The sequence below is a fragment of the Rhincodon typus genome, chromosome 2 (genome assembly GCF_021869965.1).
Source record: "Rhincodon typus isolate 14 chromosome 2, sRhiTyp1.1, whole genome shotgun sequence".
NCBI classification, from domain to species: Eukaryota; Metazoa; Chordata; class Chondrichthyes; order Orectolobiformes; family Rhincodontidae; genus Rhincodon; species Rhincodon typus.
The window spans coordinates 86,261,082-86,284,648 of NC_063333.1; the positions used below are offsets into that span (position 1 = coordinate 86,261,082).

At 39.2% G+C, this 23,567-nt stretch overlaps 1 protein-coding gene across 1 annotated transcript in view; it reads left to right on the forward strand.

Annotated features, from left to right (window-relative positions):
• Positions 1 to 23,567, forward strand: part of dgkb (diacylglycerol kinase, beta) — a 677,591-nt gene that overhangs the window by 210,143 nt on the left and 443,881 nt on the right. Inside the window, exon 17 of the mRNA XM_048611787.1 lies at positions 16,882 to 16,998. Coding sequence (XP_048467744.1) covers positions 16,882 to 16,998 — 117 coding nt within the window. The remainder of the gene's footprint in view (positions 1 to 16,881; positions 16,999 to 23,567) is intronic.

The window sequence follows — 23,567 nt, forward strand, 5'->3', positions numbered from 1 at the left end:
TGAATAGAAAAAAAGATTGATGTAATGAGGGAAAAAAATAAACTAAATAAGACAAAGTTTACTTTTATAAGATTCTTCCAATTTTCAAGAGGCTATTCAAATGGAACATTCAAAGATCCCAAAGCTATTTAAATCACCTTCTCTTTTTGCATGACAACTTATTCTGAAAAGATACTAAACATGGAAGAGCATCTTAACATAAACATTTTATTTCCATAGTTTTAGCTAATATTCACAAATCTACATTGGGAAACATTTTATTGACTGTTTTGCCAAGGATTTTTTCTTTTATTTCATTTTGGAAAGGCCAAACTAAATTGGTTTGCTCATCCTTCATAAAAATGTTAGAAACAAGACAAATGTTCTGCAACATAAGAAGTCAGAAATCGACAGACTATTTGGCCTAAGGGCATGATCATACTATAACTGGGATATAATCATACTATAGCTGTAATATTGACATGAATTACTTTTACTTCAGACAGATACTGCAGTGATAGTGTCTGTGTAGTCTGAATCCAGTCAGGACCCAAATGGTCACTGCAAATTCAGAAAGCTTTAATACAAGAACTAATTATGATGGAGCAGAAACAAATTTAGGAATAAGTTAATTGGAAAAAAGATCATTTATGTGTTTAGTGTCTTCAAAAGCCAAATAGGTTGAGTTCAAAGACCTCTCATCATAGAATTGTATTAGCTGAGTTAAATGGACAGAAATTTCAGATTCAATTTTGCGCTAAATGAGTTGATCTCGATGGGGTGGCAGTAATAGAATTAAAATTTCTTTCAGTACCCTGGCTCAGAGGCAAAACTCAACCAGGTTTCACTAACCAGTGATTACGAACAGAATGATACCCTCCTATTACTTGCTACCTTTCCATTCACTGACCTGACTCAGGCAGAATGGCCAGTGCAGGGCTCGTGACCGTGCATAGGGCTCCAACCAGAGAAAAGAAGGGGAATGTTTGCCATTAAAGACCTCCACTGAAACAAAAGGAAAAAAAAATGAGGTCAACCAGACAAAGACGAGGTGTGAAAAGGTTCAAAGATGTTTGAATATTTAACGTGGGTTAATTGTGACTGGTTGGATGCTGTAACCTAGATAAAATAATCAGTGACATTAAGCTGTATTATGACCTGAAACATGATAAATTGCACAGAAATGAATAGGGAATGGAGAAGTGTTTTGGAATTCTATGATAATGAGTGGGTTTAGAATGTAAAACATTATGATAATAAGCAGGTTTCTCTGTACTTGAAACACTAACTCCACAGAAATTACCAGGTCTTGGTACTTAATGTTACATCCATTAATGCAATAATGTTTCAATTAATTCAGGTTGACTGAATAATTGTGCGTTATAAGTTGATTTTTAATGAGGGCACATTTAGTGAAAAGGTTTTGTATAGTTCTGATATCCTGTGGGTAATTATATTGTAATTATATAGTAAAAAGAAAGTAACCATTATCTGCTGGTGCTGTTAGTTGGACTTAATTAACAATTGGAGACACCTAATCATAAATCCCAATGAGCAGTTATTCAGTGACTCTTAATCACACTAGGATACATGGTGAAAAAAAAACAAATCATAAAATGTAAGCTTTTGTTTGGAGGTAACATATATTCTATTAGATTCAGTGAGCAAGATTTCAAAACATATACTATGCCACCTTACATAGTTTTATCAAACATTTTGTGATATTGTTTTGAATAATTACCACTTATACACCTGTTGAGAAAACCTGTTTTTGTCACTTACCATAGTATGGGTCATGGTAGAAATTCCTCAGAAAAATTTTAAATCTAAATTACAAAAAAATGTATTTGTATCCAGATGAGCTATTTCTTCTCTCTTCCTCGCCACATCTGAGGTAGATGTAAACCTGGAAACAAGTGTTCGTACTGTAACTAAGTGATAGGCAGCCTAGCTGTAACCAGCTTTGATATCCCACGTATCTAATTTTAACTTGGTTTGCAGCCAGCCCATGTCACAACTGTTAGTAACTGAAGTTGGCTAGCATTGACATTTCAAATGAAATTAGTAAGTTAGTAATGTAAAGTTACATTTGTCTTAGATCCTGAATATAGGATGAAAAGGTGATCATATCTGTGTGAATAATAGAACAGCTTCATTAGTGTACAATAACGTGAATTACCACTTAGTTTTCATCGCAATAATGAATGTTGGAGAAGATTCAAAACCCAGATGTGTCCAGATCGTTTTCACAGTACTCACATGATTTTGTGCTCCTAGTGCAGAGCTTCACACAAAGAGCAGAATATCAGTCGTTAGAAAATTTCACGATGCATTTTCCACTTGTGAATCTTGCCCATTCATAAGGATGAATTTCCACACCTTCCATTAATTTGCTTGAGTAGAAAGTCTAAGACTGGGAGTGGGAATTGCCCATCCCAGTGCTGGTGCTGAATTATCAGATGGTTTAAAACAAAATTAGGCAGGTGGTTTCTGAATCTAGAATTCCTGTAATCACCATCTCCCCCCCACCACGTCCACACAGACACACACCCACACACACATATATTTCTGCCACAGGCTATTTTCATTAGCATGGCTTGGGGATTGTGAGCCTCAGTGAGGGTCATTGGGTATACTATTGATAAGGAATATTAGAACAGTCCAGTATTTTCTTTTAATTCATTCACTGGATGTGGGCACTTCTGGCTGGGCTAGCATTTATTGCCCATCCCTAGTTGCCTTTGAGAAGCTGGTGGTGAACTGCCTTAATGAAGCCCTGCAGTCTGTGTGCTGTAGATAGACCCACAGTGCCACTGGGGAGGGAATTCCACGATTTTGACCCAATGACAGTGAAGAAATTGTGATATACTTCCAAGGCAAGGTAGTGAGTGGCTTGGATGGGAACTTGCAGGTGGCACTGTTCCAATGTATCTACTGCCCTTGTCATTCTAGATAAAATAGTGGTGGGTTTGGAAGGTGCTGTTAAGGATCCTTGCTGAATTTCTTCACTGTATCTTACAGATGGTACACACTATTGCTCCTAATCATCAGTTATGGACAAGATGGATGTTTGTGGATGTGGTGCCAATCAAATGGGCTGCTTTGTCCTGACAGGAGTCGAGCTTCTTGAATGCTTTGATGAGGTCTTGGAAATTGGCAGCCTGAGGAAAACATGCCAACTCAGTGATGTCAGGAATGTAGTGGGAGCCCCCTGGGAAATGGTTGGAAATCTTGGAAACAAGTAGGGTAATTTTTGCAGTACCAGTTTGTGAGAAGAACCTGAATCTGTGTCAAAGAGAGGAGAGGAAATAGGAGTATACTCCCTGAACACACAAGGCCTCAGAAAAAAGTCAGCCACCTAGCCATACATTAGTCTATTCTTAGGAAGACTGTTGCCAGACTTGAGGAATCTCTCAAATAAAAGCAAAATACTGCAGATGCTGGAAATGGAAAATACTGGAGAAACTCAGCAGATCTGGCAGCATCTCTGGAGAGAGAAATAGGATTGACATTTTAAATTGAAATGACTTCTTTGGAAGAAGTGGTTACAAAGAAGAATAATTGAACTGGAAATGTTGACTGTTTTTCTGTCTCTCTGCAGAAGCTGCCAGACCTGAGTTTCCCCAGAATTCTCCAATTGTTTGAGTAATATACCCTGTGAGAAAGGAATTCTATCTCTGTCTCCTTGGCACCTTGGACAGCAGTAGTAGCAACAACATTGCATGCCATGAGTCAGCAGGAGGTATTAGGTCAGCACCAAGGATGGAGGAGGAGAAAGAGCAAAGAATACCCGAAGTGTTATGTGTACCACAGCAAGCTGGTCTATGACAAACCTGCCTGTCTGGAAATGCCCAAATGCCAGTGCAGGAGGAAGTTGATGCTGTTCAGGGAGATAGTGACTGACCTTGGTGCCTTCCTTTAATAATGACTTAGCCTTTAAGATCAGCCATTTTTCAGGTCTGCAAGTAGCACTGAAGGTCACCTCAGGTGCCTGTCAGAGTTCTACTGTTGACCTGTGTGTGATATCTCAGGTGGCTGCTCTCTGATGCATTCATGCCATTATAAATACTGTCACCACAAGGGTGGCTGACTTCCTCAGCTTGCCAATGGAGAAGCTCAGATGACAATGCATCTATAGCTAGCTTCCCATAGGTTCAGGGTATCAAAGACAGCACCCACGAGGCCATTAAGGTATCCATGAGAGAGCAGGCAGATCCATCAATTGGATGGTATATCTCTTCCTGTTATTGTCCAGCCTGTCTCTGACCATAGGAAGAACTTCTTACATGTTAGTATATGCTTTTCAGGGAGCTTCCACAGTTCATGTATGGGGAAGATCTTTTTCCCAACCCCTGGTTTACATCTGGGCAACAAGGGCTACTTTTTGAGGAACTGGCTTCTAACCCCAATAAGGATTCCTACAACTAAGTATTAATGCACAATAGATCTGCTTGAGAGGAGATTTTGATGCTGTGACTTTTCTGTTGAAGCCCTTCAGTGCTTCACTGTGAGATCTTTCAAATGGTTGTCAAGCACTGCATACTACCAATGCAAGAAAATTGACAATTGGATATAGGAAGTAATGAGGAATGTGAATTGAGTTCATTGCAAGGGGATGGAGTGTATAAGGAGAGTACTCATGCTTCATCTTTACAAGATATTGATTTGACTGCACCTAGAGTACTATGTACAGTTTGAATAGCTTTTGTCAGGAGGGATTGGCCTATTATTTTTACTTGGCGAATAGAAGGTTAAAAGGTAATATTATTGAACAAATAGAAGATTCTGATGGGGCAGGGAAAGTGCTGAGAGGGTATTTTGCTTCATGGAGACCATAGAACTAGGGACACAGTTTAAAAATAAGGGGTCTCCCATTTGTTAGAGATGAGGTGTTATTTATTTTCTGAGAGGACCATTAGTCTTCGGAATTTTCTTCCACAGTGAGCAGTGCAGACTGTATCATTGAATATATTTAAGGCTGTTAAATTTTGATTGACAAGCAAATGAAAAGTTATAGGGAATAAACAGGAAAGCAGAACAAAGGCTAATATTAGACCAGCCATGACCTTATTGAATGGTGGAGCAGGCTTGATGTGCTGAATGTCCTGATCCTATTTTTAATGACTTTGCGATTTAACATGGTGTGGCAGATGGGTTTGGTGCTTGAACAGAGTCCGAGGAAAGCACCATATCATTGCAGGCAAAAGACCAAAATTGACCAAGTGCCAGACATGTATTCTATCATTAGGAACTCAGGGCAGGCTGGAAAAAGAAGCCCACAGCTCTCTGTGACACAGGAAGCAGAACGACAGAGTAGACCACAGAGATTTGCCATAGATAGGTGCAAAGCTGTCACAAAGAATCCATGCAAGACGCCATTGTTGTAAAGGACTGATTGATCTAGCAACAGCTCAGCTGTAGGGGCCCTGAGTTCCTGACAGAATATATGTCTGGCACTAGGTTAACTCTGAGACTTCATGTAAACAGTAACCATGCCAACATCCATCTCAATAAAACTACCATGAAGAAAAGACTTACTAGCTGCACCCTCTCGATCGTAAACTTTGAGAACCAGAAAACTATATATGTTGCAAAAAACATTTGATATCAATACATAAACTGCATGCAAATCATTGCATAAAACCAAAGACATGAATATAGCATTCGTAAAAGACAATTTTCTGATCTATAACAATGACTAACACATCACAGTGAGCCACTTTAGTCTAATGACATGGTATCCTGTGAATATGCACTTCCATTCAACACTTCTCCTGTTTGTCAGGAAGGAACTGGAGGCAGTCTGCTCAAGTCTTTGGCGACCTGCCTATAAGGACTATGGAGGTCAGCCTCGTTAGACAGGGACTCATGGGTGCCCTTCCTGTGACTGACCTAACTGCGTCATTGCAGGGGTGGCCATCATTGACTGGTCCTGCAGCACTGGCGCTACCAATGACAGACTGACTGCAAAATCTGAAAATGGTGAGATTCCTTCAATCTGCATGCAACACTCATCCTCCTTGAGGGTTTCCTCAGCTCTCAAAGTGCTCTCTAAGACCATTGGATGATAGGGTTCTGCTGCTGGGTTAAAGCTGCCGTTCCCTCCAGTCAAGAGTGTGGCTGGTTCCGGGTGAAAAGCTGCTCTTGTACTTCACAGACACCAATGCTGAGGTTCTGATCTGACTGGTCCAGGCAATGGAGAGAAACATGTATCCTGTGTAAGACAAAAGGCTTCTCCTGTCTGCATTCAGCGTGCAGCCACATGTGGCTCTCACTGAGGTTGGCCACAATATATTTACAAGATGCAACAACTCACCGAGGCTCCTCCAACAGGACCTTCCAGACTAAAAACTCTTACCATCTAGAAGGACAAGGGCACAAATGCATAGGAACATCACCACCTGAAAGCCCTCTCAAAGCTATGTACAACAGCCTTACTTGGAAATGTACCACCGTTCCTTCACTTTAACTGGGACAAAACCCTGGAACTCTCTTCCTAACAGCGTTGTGGGTATATCTACACAACACCACAGCAGTTTTAAAAGGAACCTCACCGTCACCTTCTCACAGGGAATAAATGTCGAGATAGCTGAATGATGCCCACATTCCGTGAATGAACAAAACAAAACTTCTACTTAGTTGCTGGTGTGGAATAAACTGCACCTTGTTAAGTCAAGAGCGTTGTCTTATTGGACTAGCAAGTGGTTTTACTCTGCCGTGCTAGACCTTTGATTCTTATTTGAAAAGATGATGGCAACAAAGCTACCCTACAGTGTCTATTTATTACACCCTTTATGATAGATTCTAGCAATTTCACTACTACTCATATGAGGCTGACAGGGCTGCAGTACCCTGTATTTTCCCTTGCTCCTTTTTTAAATGGTCTGGTGACATTTTCCAGCTTCCAATATATAGGGAACATTCCAGAATCTATAGAATTTTGGATAATAATCACCAATGTGTCAACAATCCCTATAGCCACCTACTGCAACTCTCTGGGAGGTACACAGGATTTATAAATTTTAGCCCCTCTAATTTCTCCAATACAATTTCCTTCAACTTCTCAATATTGCTAATCACTTAGATCTCTAATTCTAGGAGATTTCTTGTGTTTTCCTCAATGAAAACAGACACAAAGTATTCATTTAGTTTCTGATACTCCTCTGTTTCCCACAATAAATTTTCCTGTCTCTGTGACCCACATTTATCTTAGCTAAACATTTACTTTTTACAGATATGGAAGTTTTTTTACAGTCTGTTTTTGTTCTTTTTGCTTCTTGCATTCATATTCTATTCTTCCTTCCCTTATCAGTTTTATGGCCCTCGTTTGCTGTACTCTTTAATAACTTTCCAATCCTCAGATTTATTATGCCGGGTCATTATTTAAGCCATTATTTTAATCTAACACAATCCTTAACTTCCTTTGTCAGCCATATTTGTTTGATTATTTTTGCATTTTTGGACCTTGAAGGAATGTAAAGTTGCTGTAAGCTATTTAATAGTTTTTAAAGGACTGACCATTGCCTGCATACAGTCATGTCTTGTAATGTATTTTCCCAATTCAGCTGTCGGGTTTTATTCCTACTTTTGGTCTGTCACATTTATTCTGGATATCAATAACCCAAAGCAGTTCTAACAACAGAATAAACTCAATGTTATTGATTAAAGCAAAGTATGCTACAAAATGTAGTGCAAAAATCTTACCCATACACTGCTTACAATCACTAGTGAACCCATTTACATGGACCTGTCCAAGGATCAGACCAGAATAGGTGATCAGCCTGCTGTGTTCCAACCTTCAAGCACAAATCAGAAGACTCTCATTCAAAGCTATCTGTGCTGTGAGGCAAGCCTTCCTTATATCCTATTTTCATACAAATTTGCCGTGTTCAAATTTTTACACTGTCCAGTCTCCAGCAAATGATCAGTTTGCCCACTGGCAAACATCACAACTTTGTCATGTTTCCTCATTGGTTTGATCAATTAATTCGTTAGGCCATGCTTTTGTCGACTTGGAAAGAAGCTTATTTCTTGGACTTCAACGAACTTTCACCTCAGCTTTAGCTTACTCACACCATGTCGTACAGTCAACTGTGTGATAGTTACACAGTGCTATTATATGGAAATCACAAATTCAGCTGATAAATAGTCCATATTATCACATTTGAATCATTGTGTCCATTCTAAACAAAACCTGTGTTTTCCTGAGTTAATGTCATAGTTCATTCGTGCTGAGTTACAATGCTCCATATAAACACATTCACATTGCTTCAGCAAAACACAGAAATGTATTTAAACCAGTGACTTTTCTAATTATTTGGTCATCTCCAGGCTTTGTGTTTCTCCTTCCTCATTTTATTTAAATTCATTTTGGCTAACCCAGCAAATTTGATGTTATTACACAGCTCAACTAACTTTTATTTCATCATTTCATAATATCCCTTATTCAAATCTAACACATCTGCTACGGATACCTCACTTCCAAACATATTGTAAATTTTAATCATGTTCTGGTTACTTATTCCTAAATTTTCATCTACAAGATTATGAATTAGCTCTTTTCCAAAATAGCCTCTACTGTAGTTAGCTTTTCAACATGCTGCTCTAAATATCGATCACTGAGAGGTCAGAAACTCTTCCTTTACAGCTTTAATGTTTGTTTGCCTAATACAGTCTACATGCAGACTGAATTCACCTAAGATTATTGTATTGCATGTGCTACATGTTTGTCTAATCTCCTGATTTATACCATGATCCTCAATAATATTACCATTTGGAAGCCTATAAATAACAGTAATAAATGCCTTGCTGTTTCTTAGTACCACCCAAGCAGATTCCAAACATTGTCCTGCACATATTTCTTGTCCTGCCCTGACTAAATGTTAAATAACTTTGAGTATTCAGTTGCCAGTCTTGGTCAACATGCAGCCATGGTATATCTAAGTGCCCTTAACTTTGTCCTTTTTAAAAATCATTCCACATTCAAGGCATACTGGACACTCGACTGGTGACACTTTCTGAGATGTGTTTATCTTGGACAATGACTAATAAGTCCATGACTTCACATATACCACAGGATTAACATTCCCCTTGTCCCCACAGACTTGTCATCCTGTAACTCTGGAATTGATTTGTTACGCTTGGAATAAATATAAACTTATTATAGAGTAACCTGATTTTACAGCATTTTTTTTTTTCTTTGACTTTACAGTCGTAGTTTATTGCACTTTGACTCGGTTTAGTTTTACCTCCCTTTTGCTAGTGGGCACTCATGAAATCCTTGCTGCCTTTCCTTCATACATAGTTCATTTTTCAGTTTTGAGCTGTTTGGATTCACTCCTTAACAGCAGCTTCTTGCTGACCACTAAATTTAGATTTCCTGAGATGGTATTTTTGAAATCATAATTGACCTTTCTCAGTGCAGTTTTCAGTGTGAAGCCATTTCTCGCTGTCCATGATCTTTTCAAATTTTCAGGCTTCTCTTTCAGTGTTTAGAACGAATCTACTTACCACTCTCTGTGCCTTTTTTTTTTGAAGGTCACCAGTGTCCTCAGGATCCATGTAACACAGAGACATTAAAATAGTTTAAAATGAAAAGGCAAACAAGCAATCTAGCGTGCATTTGAAATATTGTGACAACATTCTGAATGAAGTCCTTTGCTCCCTTCCAGACCTGAGTTTTAACGTGGGCTTCCACTTATAATGTCACCCCAATGATTCTTCCCTTTAAGCATCTATGGACATTCCCATCCACAGTTAATTCCTCACTTATCCTATTCACGTTCTTAAAGTGCAACTTGAAACAAAATAATGTTTCAATAATGTTCAGTGAATTAGTTATAAACTGAGAGTACTGAACATTTCTTCGTCAGGAGAAAATCAAGCATTAGAAGCATCAGAAATTGAAATGGAATACAATCTGCAGTACATTCCTAAATGAAATAATTTTGTAAGACATGCATTTCTAAACTTAAAAAGGATGTACATTTTAAAGAAGATAGCACTCACCTGTGATGGTTGTGGCAATCACTTGTAGAGGCAGCAAGTGGTGGAGTTAATATCAGATCTTAAAACATTTGTTCAAAAATAATTAGGCAACAGTTTTTCTTGTGTTGATAAAGTTTGTGACAGTTAATGTCATCATTGATTGCCTGTTTGGAGCTATGTTCACTGTTAGCATTGTGTCAATAAAGATTTATGGTTCCATCTTCAATTTGAAAAAGCCTTTGATGATTGTTTTGATGTTCACGTTAAAAGAGGTGGTGTTTCGCCAGTTCACTTTTCTTCAGCTTGTTCTTTGATCGTTGTTCTGTGTGGGACGAATGCAATTCTGCCATGTCAGCCTTTCTACCTTTTCAGAGCCAACTTTTCTGCAACGAACCTTGGGGATGACATTGTCAAATCTTCTCAAATTGAAAACACATTTGGGGCAGGTTTTTATTTTGCCAGGCACCGATCATACTTTCACCTCATGAATCGGCGGTGTTGTTGACACTCAAAAAAATATGATAGACACACCAACATTCCCTGATTTTTAGCATAACTATAGGTTTCCTTGATAAGTTGGGAGAAGGTACAGTGTAGATAAGAAGACTTGATTGCCTGCATTTCCCATAATTCATTGGCTATAGCAATGAAGTTGTGTTGGAGACAAAAATTTACTTTGACATTTTCTGATAAAGCATTAAGGTTGTCAGGCTGAAACTAAGTTCAGCAATAACTTGAAGTTGCAGCATGATATTCTTTCCAATTAGGGATGTAATATAGGGAAAACCATTCTTGAAAGCGTACCTCAGTCATTTAAATGTCTTGATCTGATTGCTAAATAACACACAGATGTTGTTTAAAATATCCCTTCAAAGTATTTGGTGTTTCCATCTGGTACACCACTAATGGCTGAAACTTGAAATTGTGTGCAATATTTCCAGTTAGCAGAAATGTTGAGTGATTTTTCACTTCTAATAAACCCATGTTCCAACAACAATTGAAGACTTGTTTTCATGAGTAGCCACCTCCTTTGATAAGGTTCTTGGAATAAACCGAGGGGTTTTTCAGCTACTTCAATAGCAAAATGAGTCGCTTGCCCTGTAGCTTATTTTTAAGGGATGTTGCTAATTTGCACATCAATGGTCAAATCAACTTCGACTTACTGATTATGAACTTTGTACCTATTTTTGTCAAGTTGTGATGCAAGTTTTCAGCTTTCACTTAGATGATCATCAAAATAAGGGACACATTGTGCTGGTTTTGACTTCGATCCAGATGACCAAGATTTTTTTCCGTATTTTCCATGCTGCAACTAGGTACAACTAATTTTTGTAGCACACATTTTGCATACCTGTATTAATTTTCTTGTCAACGTCATCACTTGTTCTTCCCATCGCAGGGGCAGATGGCTCAATATAGCCCAAACCTTAATCGTTTCTTCTCAAATGCTTTACAATTTCTCATTTTAGTTTTCAATTTTAATTATGAGGCATTGTTGATTTTCTTTTAGGGTTTTTGACAATTGAAATCATTAAACTAACTGAGCGTTTTGTTACCTTTCTGGCTGATGCCAGATCCCAGACTGAAACCTGGTTTGATAGATCATATTTTGTTTTGTTTTGATTTTAATAATGTGATCTCTGCTGAAACCTAAGTATACAATGCTGAAGATTTGAAGATTCGTTTAACAATACAATAGAGGTCTATTAACAAAAGAAATGAAAAAATAGAATCAGCTGAACTATGTACTTAATACATTTTCAATTATTTTTAAACACGCAGTGTAAATATAACCCCATCAATCCCAAAACTCTCAAATATACAATGAAAGAAAAAATTTCAGCTTTTGAACAGTATGCAAAACACAACCCTGGTACAGTACACAAAACAACACACTGTATAGTTGCCAAAGACACCACTTGTACGATAAAAATAGGGAGGTTTTGCTAATAAGCCCTGTCTCTAACACCACAATAAATTTAAGTTACTTGTTTTAATTTATAGAATGATGCTGGAGATATTCATATCCTCAGCTCAGCGATATACTGATTTTCAAGAAACCTGTTCACAGTTTTATTCAAAACACGTCTGGTCTGAAACTAGGTCTAATTTGATTGTTAGATAATCAAGTTTCACTGTATCCTTCCTATTTCAGGACCACTGGTCTAAATAAGCATCTTTAATAAATGGCCTCACTGGACTGCTCAAAGCAACAGTTAGAATTAAAAAAAAAAGCTGTCTAAGTTATGGGTATTTCCTCCAAGCTTGAAAGAGAAATAAATTCCAGAAATCTCTAATAGACCTTGAGGCCACATTATTTACGTTTATTGGGTCATACAATAATCAAAGGTGAATTTAAAAATCTGTTAACTGTGCGTGAAGAATTCTTACAGAATTCACCATTCCACTGAAGTGCTTCCGTGGCTCTTATTGATTTCAGATACACAGAAAAATTTGTGTTTCTAATTAAGCTGGAAACCAACCATGAAAACTTGCAATACATGATGTTAAATAGATACATGTGTTTCACAAGTCACACCTAAGAGTCATAGAGTCACACAACACAGACACAGACCCTTAGGTCCAACTCTTCCAGGTTGACCAAGTTTCCCAAACTAAACTAGCCCCACTTGCCTGCGTTCAACCCATATCCTTCTCAATGTTGCCTATTCTTGTACCTGTCCAAATGTCTTTTAAATGTTGTAACTATACCTGCATCTACAACTTCCTCTGGCAGTTCATTCCATACACTCACCACCCTCTGCAAGAAAAGTTGCCCCTTAAGTCCCTTTAAACCTATGACCTCTACTTTTGGACTCCTCTACACTGAGAAAAAGATATTGACTATTCACCTTATCCATGCCCCTTACAATTTTATAAGCCTCCATAAGGTCATCCCTCAGCCTCTGTCACTCCAGAGAAAATAGCCCCAGCTTATTCAGCCTCTCCTGTTAGCTCAAACCCTCCAAACCTGGCAACATCCTTGTAAATCTTTTCTGAACCCTTTCAAGTTTTTACAACACCTTTCCTGTAGCAGGGAAAGCAGAATTGAGCGCACTACTCCAAAAGTGGCATAATCAATGTCCTGTATAGCTGCAACATGACCTCCCAACTCCTGTATTCAATGCACTGACCAATAAAGGCAAGCATACCAAACGCCTTCTTCACCACCCTGTCTACCTGTGACTTCACCTTCAAGGAACTATGAACCTGCACCTCAAGGCCTCTTTGCTTGACAACACTCCCTGGGACCTTCCCATTAAGTGTCCAAAGATGTGCAGGGTAGGTGGATTGCCTATACTAAATTGCTTATTGTGCCGGGGGATGTTTAGGTTAGTTGGATTAGAAATGGGAAATGCAGGGGTAGGGGAATGGGTCTGGGTGAGATGCTGTTCGGAGGGGTGGTGTTGACTTGTTGAGTCGAATGGCCTGTTTCCACACTGTAGGTCTCCGGTTCTATATCTATGTCTCAGGTTCTAAGTCCTGCCCTCATTTGCCCCACCAAAATGCAACTCCTTATACCTATCTAAATTAAAATCCATCTGCCACTCCTTGGCCCATTTGCCCACCTGACCAAGGTCATGGATATGTTGTATTATTTTCTCTCTGCAAGCAGTTTAAATTGTCATCAACATCTATATTAGAGTATCTGGAGGAAGCTGATGAAGCATTCTGAGGATCTATGATCATTATGCAATTATACACAATTCCAAGCGGCATTTCGAGACTTTTAAGCAGCTCTTGGATAGGCACAATGAGGATAGTAAAATGTAGGGTATGCAGGGTAGATTGATCTCAGTAGGATACTAGGTCGGCACAACATCGTGGGCCAAAGGGCCTGTACTGTGCTGTACTGTTCTATGTTCTATATCAGTTAGGACTCAATTATATGAACTAAATCATAATACCAACGCACTCAAGAATTCTCATAGACTGGATATCATGTTTGTCAGACTACATAGAACACCCTTTCCCGACACCATCAACACACCAGCAGCACTGTCCCCCCACTCCAATGCATTGAGGTCCAACACCATATGTCACAACCTGGCTGTGATGTCACCAATTGGAAGAGGGTCACAGGGATCAGATCAGATCAAAACTTTTTTTTCAATAAAGTGACTGGTAATTTTGAGTCCACGAACCTTTCTTTATCTTGGTAAAATTTGTGTATTTCACTGTTTTGGTGATTCAAATAATTAACATATCGGAGAACAAACTACTGTATCTTAAAATTTAGCATGCATATCTGCATAAAAGGATGTTGGAAGCAGATTTGCGAGAAACTTTCAAACAGAATTAAATAAAGACTTAAAGTATTTAACTGTGGTATGTGGAAAGAGAGTAGGAGAGTGGGGATCATTAGATAGCTCTTTCAGAGTGCACAGACATGATGAGCTGAATGGCATCGTTCTATGCTGTGTTGTTCTATGACTGTGCTAATTCTTTAGAATCTTCAACAAATTTTGTTGCTAGTTCCACAACATCTATATTATTGTGTTGTTGGATTGGAGTAGTTCCAATAACTTCCAAAAATTGCTAGCTATAAATTGTTAACTTTATTATAACATATTTATAGATATAAAAACTTTCTTTTCCACCAACTTTCTTCAATGTCACTTTCTTTAAAACTCTCGGATTGCATTAGTGTGTGCCTTTCCTTCAATGACATCACAGACTATTATAGGAGCCCTGAATGGGACTCAATATAACACATCCCATAATAGCATATTTACGGCCCCCTGATCTCCACCCCTCTAATCTCCACCAAGCCTTTGTTCAGACTTCAGCATTTTCTAATGCCCCTGAAAACCCAATGCTTCTGTCTCCTAGGCATTCTTAACATTTTCTGAATTTTCAGTCTCTTTGGTCAAAGCTGATTTTTTTTCTCTGTCTCTTTTCTCTCCATCCTTCATTTGTTTTTGAGATTCTCACCTCTTAACCAAACATCCTGCAGCATCCTCGCTAGTCTACCATTATTTGTTCTCCACTCAGTTGTAGTGAATAGCTGTTCTCATTCTGTTGTTGACGAGTGAAAGCCTGAGCTTGCATTGAGGTAATATCTGGGCTGTAAGGGCTATTGGTGGAGGAGGACAAAAATTTGCAAGGAAGAAGCATGGGGAAGTCCTATGAACATATCTTTCAAAAGATCTTCGAATTCAGACTATGATTCATAAATCCTTTAAGATCTGTGAACCATGAATCATGGAAAAGTTGACCTGACTTCACAAAAAGCACTGAATCTAAAAGATTCTTACCCAGCAACACATCTGGCCAGGTCAGAACACAGGTTCATGACACACAGCCTTATTCTGTGTTGTCCAAAATTAGGGGAACTGGGAATGGAAGCAAGAATCGGATCCTGCCTGCCATTTTTAAATGTCTGCAGAGTCCTTTCAAATCCATGATTTATATGAATATGGGCCAATACATCATTTTTTTTTCCACTGCAAACATGGTAAAATACCACAAAACAAGATCATGATCAGGGTGCCTTTCATTACCTTGCCTCCTGTTCCTGTGTATTTTGAACATGATAGGCTTCACGAGAATGTGATAGGCTAAGGAAGGCACTTGGAGCTTCAAAAACTGTGCTTTGTTTTCTTCTTAGTCACAGAGCTATATAGCATGGAAACAGATTCTTTGCTCCAACTCATCCATGCTGACCAGATATCTGAAATAAATCTAGTCCCATATGCCAGCATTTGGCCCATATCCCTCTAAACCTTTCCTTTTCATACATTCATCCAAATGCCTTTTAAATGTTGTAATTGTACCAGTGTCCACTACTTCTTCTGGCAGCTCATTCCATACATGCACCACACTCTGCGTGAAATCTTTCCCCTCTCACCTGAAACCTATGCCCTCGAGTTTTGAACCACCCCACCCCAGGGAAAAGACCTTGTCTATTCATCCTGCCCATACCCCTCATGATTTTATAAAACTCTCTAAGGTCACCCCTCAGCCTCTGACGCTCCAGGGAAAATAGCCCCGACCTATTTAGACTCTCCCTATACGCAAACCCTCCAATCCTGGCAATATCCTTGTAAAACTTTTCTGAACCCTTTCAAGTTTCACAACATCCCTACTGTAGCAGGAAGACCAGAACTGCATGCGGTATTCCAAAAATGGCCTAACTGATGTCCTGCACAGCCACAACATGACCTCCCAATTCCTATACTCAATGCAATGACCAAAAATGTTTTATTTTGTGGATTGGTTTGTGAACTCCGATCCTAAGTTGGAAAATGCATAGGGGTTGGGGAGGAATGGAAGAATGGACCAGTTCTGACAATGGTGACTGATCTCTGGAATGTCAGGCAGCATGGAAGAGGTGAGCACTCCCAGACGTGCGGTAATGATGGCTGCTGAGTCAATGCAGATAAGGTTCCCTGCATAAACTCAATGGGGTCAGCACTAAAGTGTACGTTCATAGTGTTAAAGCTTGGAGCCCATGTAGTGTAATGGACTGAATGTTGAGCCAAAGCAAAGAAGAATGTCTGCAATATCTAAATATTTAAACTAACTTCAGTTGTAGTCAATTGATTAAAGCTGAAAAGTGCAAATATAACTCAAGCCGTTTTTAATATTTAGAAATTCCTTACTTCAGGAGATCTTATTGCACCTCTCTTGAGGTCAGAAACATTCCTTGGCAACCTTACAGATGAGATAGAAAAGCTTGTGTAGAGTTAGCTTATCACTGGATTGTAACTGATTGAGCAGCCATTATAGGGGATATTCCAATTTTCCATGATGACGTCAGATGAGCTGCAACAATCTTGTTAAAATGGCAGAAATGTTGCAGATTAATGATGGACAATTCAACCTGAATAAGTGCAGCTTCTCATAATCTATAGTGTTGTTACTAAGAAATGAAATATTTAGAGATTCCACTGTCTTTGTTTTTAATAATAGGAAAGACAATCTACTGTGAAGAAAAGAGATGATAGTTCCCAACAAACAAAAAAATCAGAGGAGCGCACCAAAATTCAAAGAGCTAACTCTGTCACTGTGGATGGACAGGGACTACAGGTATGTTGTTCGATAATGCCAGGATCATTACATTAAGCTGTTCTCTTTAGGATGTATACCTTGTTTATATGAGAAGACTAAGAAATGGAGAATACATTCTACTGCAGTTGTTTGTTTTTGAGCAAGCTGCTCATTAATCATCCAGAACACACTGTCTTTAGATATCTAACTGAGACAGTAATGTGACTATAGTATGTTTGAGCTCGACACTGTGAGACAAGTGGGGTAACAGAGTCAAAAAAAAAAGCAAAATCTTGAAAATCTCAACCGGTTTGGCAGTATCTTCAGGAAGAAAAACAGAGTTAATAATTTGAATTCAATGATTCTCCTTTGGAACTCAAGGCTTGCAGAGATGTGATGTGTTTTACGCAGTTGAAGTGGGTTGGGCGGCCCGGAAAGAACAGAAGGGAGGATCTGGAATATGTTAGAGAATGGGAGTGATTAAGTCACAAAGGTATCATGGAACAAAAGGTAATGGGAATGATAATGGTTGAAGTCAAGAAACAGCATAAAATCCATCACATTTCTTCCCCTTATCCTTTGAAGAAGACACATTTTTGACTCAAAATATTAACTGTGTTTCTCTTTCATGAAATCCTACCAGACCTACAAACTATTTCTATCACTTTGTGTTTTTGTGGTGATATCTTGTGTGTACCTGATTCTGATGCAACACAAGCCTGCCCCCACAGCCCCAAAGAAAAACTTGGGCCAGGGTGCATCTCAGTTTGACAGCTGAATTTGGGCAGGTGGTCTGAAAAACAGGAATAGATCCCAGTTTTGCAGTACTTTCAGCCTGTGGAGAGAGGACAGGAAATTCTGATGGACCAAATGGTGACTCTGTTGTCCACCTGAATAACAGGGAGTTCTTAAGCTCTATTAGGAAATTCCTGTGAAATCCTACAGGAGCATGCAGTAGTCTGTTCCTCTCTGGGCTTAGTAAAGGCCCCAAAATGCGTCAGGGTATGAGAAAATAATGATACCTCTTGGATTGACAATTTAATAGTTCTTTCAGAGTTTTGCCTTCTTCATTTCCATGAGGCATTCCCCATGTGTTTTGTACAGTGATAGTGCTTGGCCATTCTAGGCATTCTCAAGGCAGGTAATGCTGTTGTGTACCTGCAGGCATCATTGGCTCATTTTCATGGTGCTAAGTATCCCATGCTTCAGGGTGGTGCTGGTGTCTTTGGGAATTGCTGGACTCAAGTCTTGCTCCACCCACAGTTCCACCGGGAGCACAAGGCCATTAGCATTTCAGCCCCTTTGTCTCCTAATCAGAGGATAGTAACCTTTGACCCTAGCTAAGCTGTCAGACTCATTTCGGTCATGAAACAAGAGGCTGTGTGTCATCAACCTGTCTAGAAAGGAATTAACTATTTACATCAATATTTGTTTTGGCATTTGTCTCTGTCCAGTCAAATTGTGTCTCACTAACTTGATTGAGTTTTTTTGAAGAAGTAACAAGGGGATTGACGAGGACAGAGTGGTGGATGTGATCTATATGGACTTCAGTAAGGCATTCAACAAGGTTCCTCGTGGTAGACTGGTTAGCAACGTTAGATCACATGGAATACAGGGAGAACTAACTAATTTGATACAGAACTGGCTCAAAGGTAGAAGAGAGAGGGTGGTGGTGGAGGGTTGCTTCTCAGACTGGAGACCTATGACCAGTGATGTGCCACAAGGATCGGTGCTGGGTCCACTCGTTTTTGTCATTTACATAAATGATTTGGATGTGACTGTAGGTATGGTTAGGAAGTTTGCAGATGACATTAAAATTGGAGATGTAGTGGACAGCGAAGAAGGTTATCTCAGAGTACAATGAGATCTTGATCAGATTGGCCAATGGGCTGAGGAGTGGCAGATGGAGTTTAACTTAGATAAATGTGAGGTCCTGCAGTTTGGAAAGGTAAATGAGGGCAGGACTTAAATACTTAGCGGTAAGGTCCTGGGGAGAGTTGCTGAACAAAGAGACCTCGGAGTGCAGGTTCATAGTTCCTTGAAGTGGAGTCGCAGATAGATAGGATAGTGAAGAAAGTGGTTGGTATGCTTGCCTTTATTGGTCACTGCTTTGATTATAGGAGTTGGGAGGTCTTGTTGCAGCTGTACAGGACATTGGCTCAACCAGTTTTGGAATATTGTGTGCAATTCTGGTCTCCCTGCTATAGGAAGGGTGTTGCGAAACTAGAAGGGATCAGAAATGGCTTAAGAGGATGTTGCCAGGGTTGGAGGATTTGAGCTATAGGGAGAGGCTGAATAGACTGGGGCTATTTCCCCAGAAGCGTCAGAGGCTGAGGGGTGACCTTATGGAGTTTTATAAAATCATGAGGGGCATTGAAAGGGTAAATAGATAAGGTCTTTTCCCCGGGGTGTGGGCGTCCAAAACTAGAGGGCATAGGTTTAAGGTGAGAAGGGAAAGATATAAATGGGATCTAAGGGGCACAGAGGGTGGTCTGTTTATGCAATGAGCTGCCAAAGGAAGTGGTGGAGGCTGGTACAATTACAACATTTAAAAGGCATCTGGATGGGTATATGAATAGGAAAGGTTTAGAGGGATATGGGCCAAATGCTGGCAAATAGGACTAGATTTATTTCGGATGTCTGGTCGGAGTTAACAAGTTGGACCAAAGGGTCTGTTTCCGTGCTGTACATCTCTATGACTCTACGATTCTAATCAAGGACTTCAGTTTTATGCTCAGAAATTTATGACCTATTCTAATAGGTTAGTTCCCTTTGATAGGATTCCTGTTTTTCCAGCGAATGCTCCTCCCTGCCGTTCCTGGACATTGGGGACAGCTTATGAACTGTCAGAATTTTACTCGGGCACCAGTTTTGCAACTGTTCCCTCAAACATGAAAGCTCCACAACTGTAATTATGTGTACCTTTGTCATTACTCGGTAATAGTGACATTTTACATTTGTATGTGGTCCATGGCAGCAACATTCAGATTGTCTTAAAACATACACAAACAGCTGTTTTGTAGCTGCTAGTTGGTTGCAGTCAGCAAAACAAAATTCAGCAGGACATGATCTAACATTGTGGTAGATAATTGTGGCAGTGTTGTTGCAAGTTAACATTCATTTCCACTGTAGCTTCACTCCATTACTGTTTCCTCATTTAAAACAATGGGAGGGCATTCTAGTGCAGAGCGAAAAAAATATATACCCTTGGGCTGGAACCTTGAGCATGACTGGATAAAAAATTCAATCAAGTCAAAGAAAGCGACTTTTTGTGTTACCTGCTGACATTCTCCGATTCACACCAGTCAAATTGTGAAGAACATTAGGACCACATGACAGAAGTATAGGCAGTTAAATGGTTTCACCCCTAAAAATAGTATTGTGGTACACAATTAACCCATGCTTATTCATTGTGCTGCAGGCAGCATGGCAAATTTTGTTGCCTGCAGTTTTAAATGAATGCTGTGTGCAGCCAGCACCACTTATGCAGCTTTTCTTTTGTCTGCATTTAGGAACCTGACATTGTGAGTGCTATATAAAGGTAGCCTGCAACTCTTAAATGGGAAGAGTATTGTGGCTGCAGGAGATAGCGGGCGTCTTTGGAAACTGATCTTGTACTCTGCAATTTGAGTATGTGATGAAAAATGTGATGGATTGTGCACCAAGATTATTTGTCATTGAGCAGGAAGTTGTGGTGCAAAATGTGGAGCAAAACCAATATTTACAATGGGGCAAGGGAGCCTCTAGACAGGTGCTGAGGAGACGGTGAAAACAAGTAATAGCAGAGGCTAATATCAAGTATGTCGTTCCAAGAAGTAGAAAGAAGTTTAACAATCTTGCAAAAGGGTGGATGAATTCAACTTCAAGTCATATATCCTACCAAATTCACTGCTTAATTTGCTACACCCCCATTATCCAGTTACAATCATCAATCAGTGTCAATCAGTTCTCATCCTTTTGAATCATATTTTACTCACCATCAGCGTTGTCAACAGTGCAATCTGAACTCACAGTTCATTAACACTGGCAGCTCTTCATCCATTTTGGGCTGTAACCATTGGAAATCTTTCTTTTCACAAATGTCTTTTGTGTAGTGAAGGCATTTCAAATATTGTTTGTTTATGTCATTGCAGTAGACAAATTGCTCCCTGAAAATATATAGTGGATGAGGCCTCTTGCTGAAAACTGTTTCCCTACCTCCTCTTCTATCTTACAACAGCCTATCCAACTCTGTGAGATCTTTCTACATTCACCCAGCCATGTTGAATTCCTAGAGGCAATGCTGCCAAATCAGCCCTGTGAGAAAGCAACAAGGTTTTGAATCACCCAGAAAAAGTAGACCATTGTAGACAGACTATTTTAATTTCATGAATATGTAGAAAACACCAATGACAAATGCAATTACACCAGCCCTCAGGAATAACAATGCTCCAATTAATCTGAGTTAACAATAGCCAATTATCCCTTTGAAAAAAGAGCTGGAGAAATAGAGCTGTGTGGAGCCTGTGTCATTCATGAATGTTCACCTTTATGAGTATGGAATTCAAAATCCTTCATATCTGCTTTACACACTAGTTTGAGACCTACTGCTGCCATATGGGTTGTAAGTGGCTGTGAAGTGTACACATTTACTGGATAGCTTCCTGTGCAGTTCCTGCTGAAAATGTGTTGCTGGCATCATGAGCCCATTTGTTTGAGCCTTATGTAGCCACACAGTGCCTCAAAGTTTGGATGTTATGTGACCCAGTTTGAAGTACAATAATTGACACAAAAAGATAGCCAATGTAATTTGTGAATGCTACAAACACCTGAAACTAACAGTCAAGATTGTCTTGAAACCTAGTAATAAATGACCAAATAAACAAACAAAACTTAAAGCAATTGCTTAACGATACTGTTACAATGATTTAAAACCAAATGGCATGTTTTCTGATGGCTAGGTGGATGAATGCAGTGGCTCGTTTAAACTCAAAAGGAATAAGAAGGTTCTAAGTTTCTTTTGTCTGTGCTAAGTTTGCTGATTTTAGCTTAGCTGGCAGTCATTGAACTCCACAAGCTTTCAGCTAAGGTAGGTAGAGGAAAACACATCTATCATTTAGAATCCTGATTGCTAGTTACTAAAGCAAAAACAAAATTACACATTTGGACCTTGGAAAAGGATGGGATTGAATTGGGCTGTGAACCCATTATACGTTTTTGGTTGTCTCCTGGCACTCTGAATTCGTATTCCTGACACAATGTAACTTTCACAAATGGGCCAACATCTCCTGTAATCTGGAAAATATACCTTCTTTCACACTCAGAGAATCAGTTGAATGTCACTGAATAGCCAGACACATGAAGGTGGTTTTTCATTTCATCCATCATCGTTTGCCTCTAAAAGTAAGATGAAAATTGGGAAGATTGAGGCTGCCCATGCTGTACAATAGAATCATGGCAAGTAAGCAGGACCTCATTATTTTATGAATATTGGAGTCTGATTAATACAATTTTTGTGTTTATCTGCATTGCTCCTGGCTATTTCCGCAGACAATGCGTTAATAGCTAGGAGATGAACATTTTGTGATTTAAAGATTTCCTTGCCTGCTTTTATCTCAAGTACTTCAAAGATTTACATGGCATTTATTTGTATTAGGTGTTAGAATATTTTGAAATTCAATGATTAATATACAAGGTTTTGAAGATTTAAAGAGATTTTTTTTAAGAATGCAGTTTTGGCTTCCTGGATTCCTTCTGGCAATTCCATTCAGTGAGAGAGCATGGAGAAGGAATTAGTGGAAGAAGCAAGAACAACTGACATTGTCAGGAGAGTAAATAGAAGGAAACATATTTATAGGAATCATTGCCTTTCCCACAAAGTATATAGACCCAAGCTGATATATGTACAGTACGCTGGCAAGAATATACTTTAAGACTGTGCTTTCTGGAAAGTTTGTCATATACGTGACCTATATTAAACCCTATAGCTTGTATAGTATGGCCTGTTGCAGTCAATGTCATTGAACATTTCTTCAGATTATCGCAGATTTATCAATAACATTAGTTAATCTCCAGTTCATAGAAGCATTGAGGAGCTGCCTGATGCCATGTTTTTCTGCAACAAGCTTTGTTAATCTCTTTGTCAGTGGAGATTGGAACCAATGAGAAGGGCTCTTGATTCACTCTGCCACAAACTGACTTAAGTGCTTTGTTGCCTCATCCACCCTATCTGTGAGGTGCTTTATAAATTTAAAAGAGTTCTTCTTGATTAATGCGCAACTGATATGCAATCATCAGTAACAAGTGAAAAATGCCATGCCAGCTTTTGTGGCAATTGGCATGATACTTCTGCATTGCATTAATCCTTCATCGATAGAATAATTGTGAAGTTGACTACCAGGGAATAAACTAATCTAACTTTTAAGAAACCACACCTCCGTGGTCAAACCAAGCCGCAGTCAGCTTTATTAACCCACAGTTTGATTGCCGAGTGTGGAGAATTCACTGAACAGACCAGTAGTGTTCTCAGGCAACCATTCCACTGCTTGGATAAGTCAATAGGCCCCAAAATGCAACCACAAAAGGTATCCTCTGTTATTGTGCTTTAATGTATGTGACATGACTGTAAT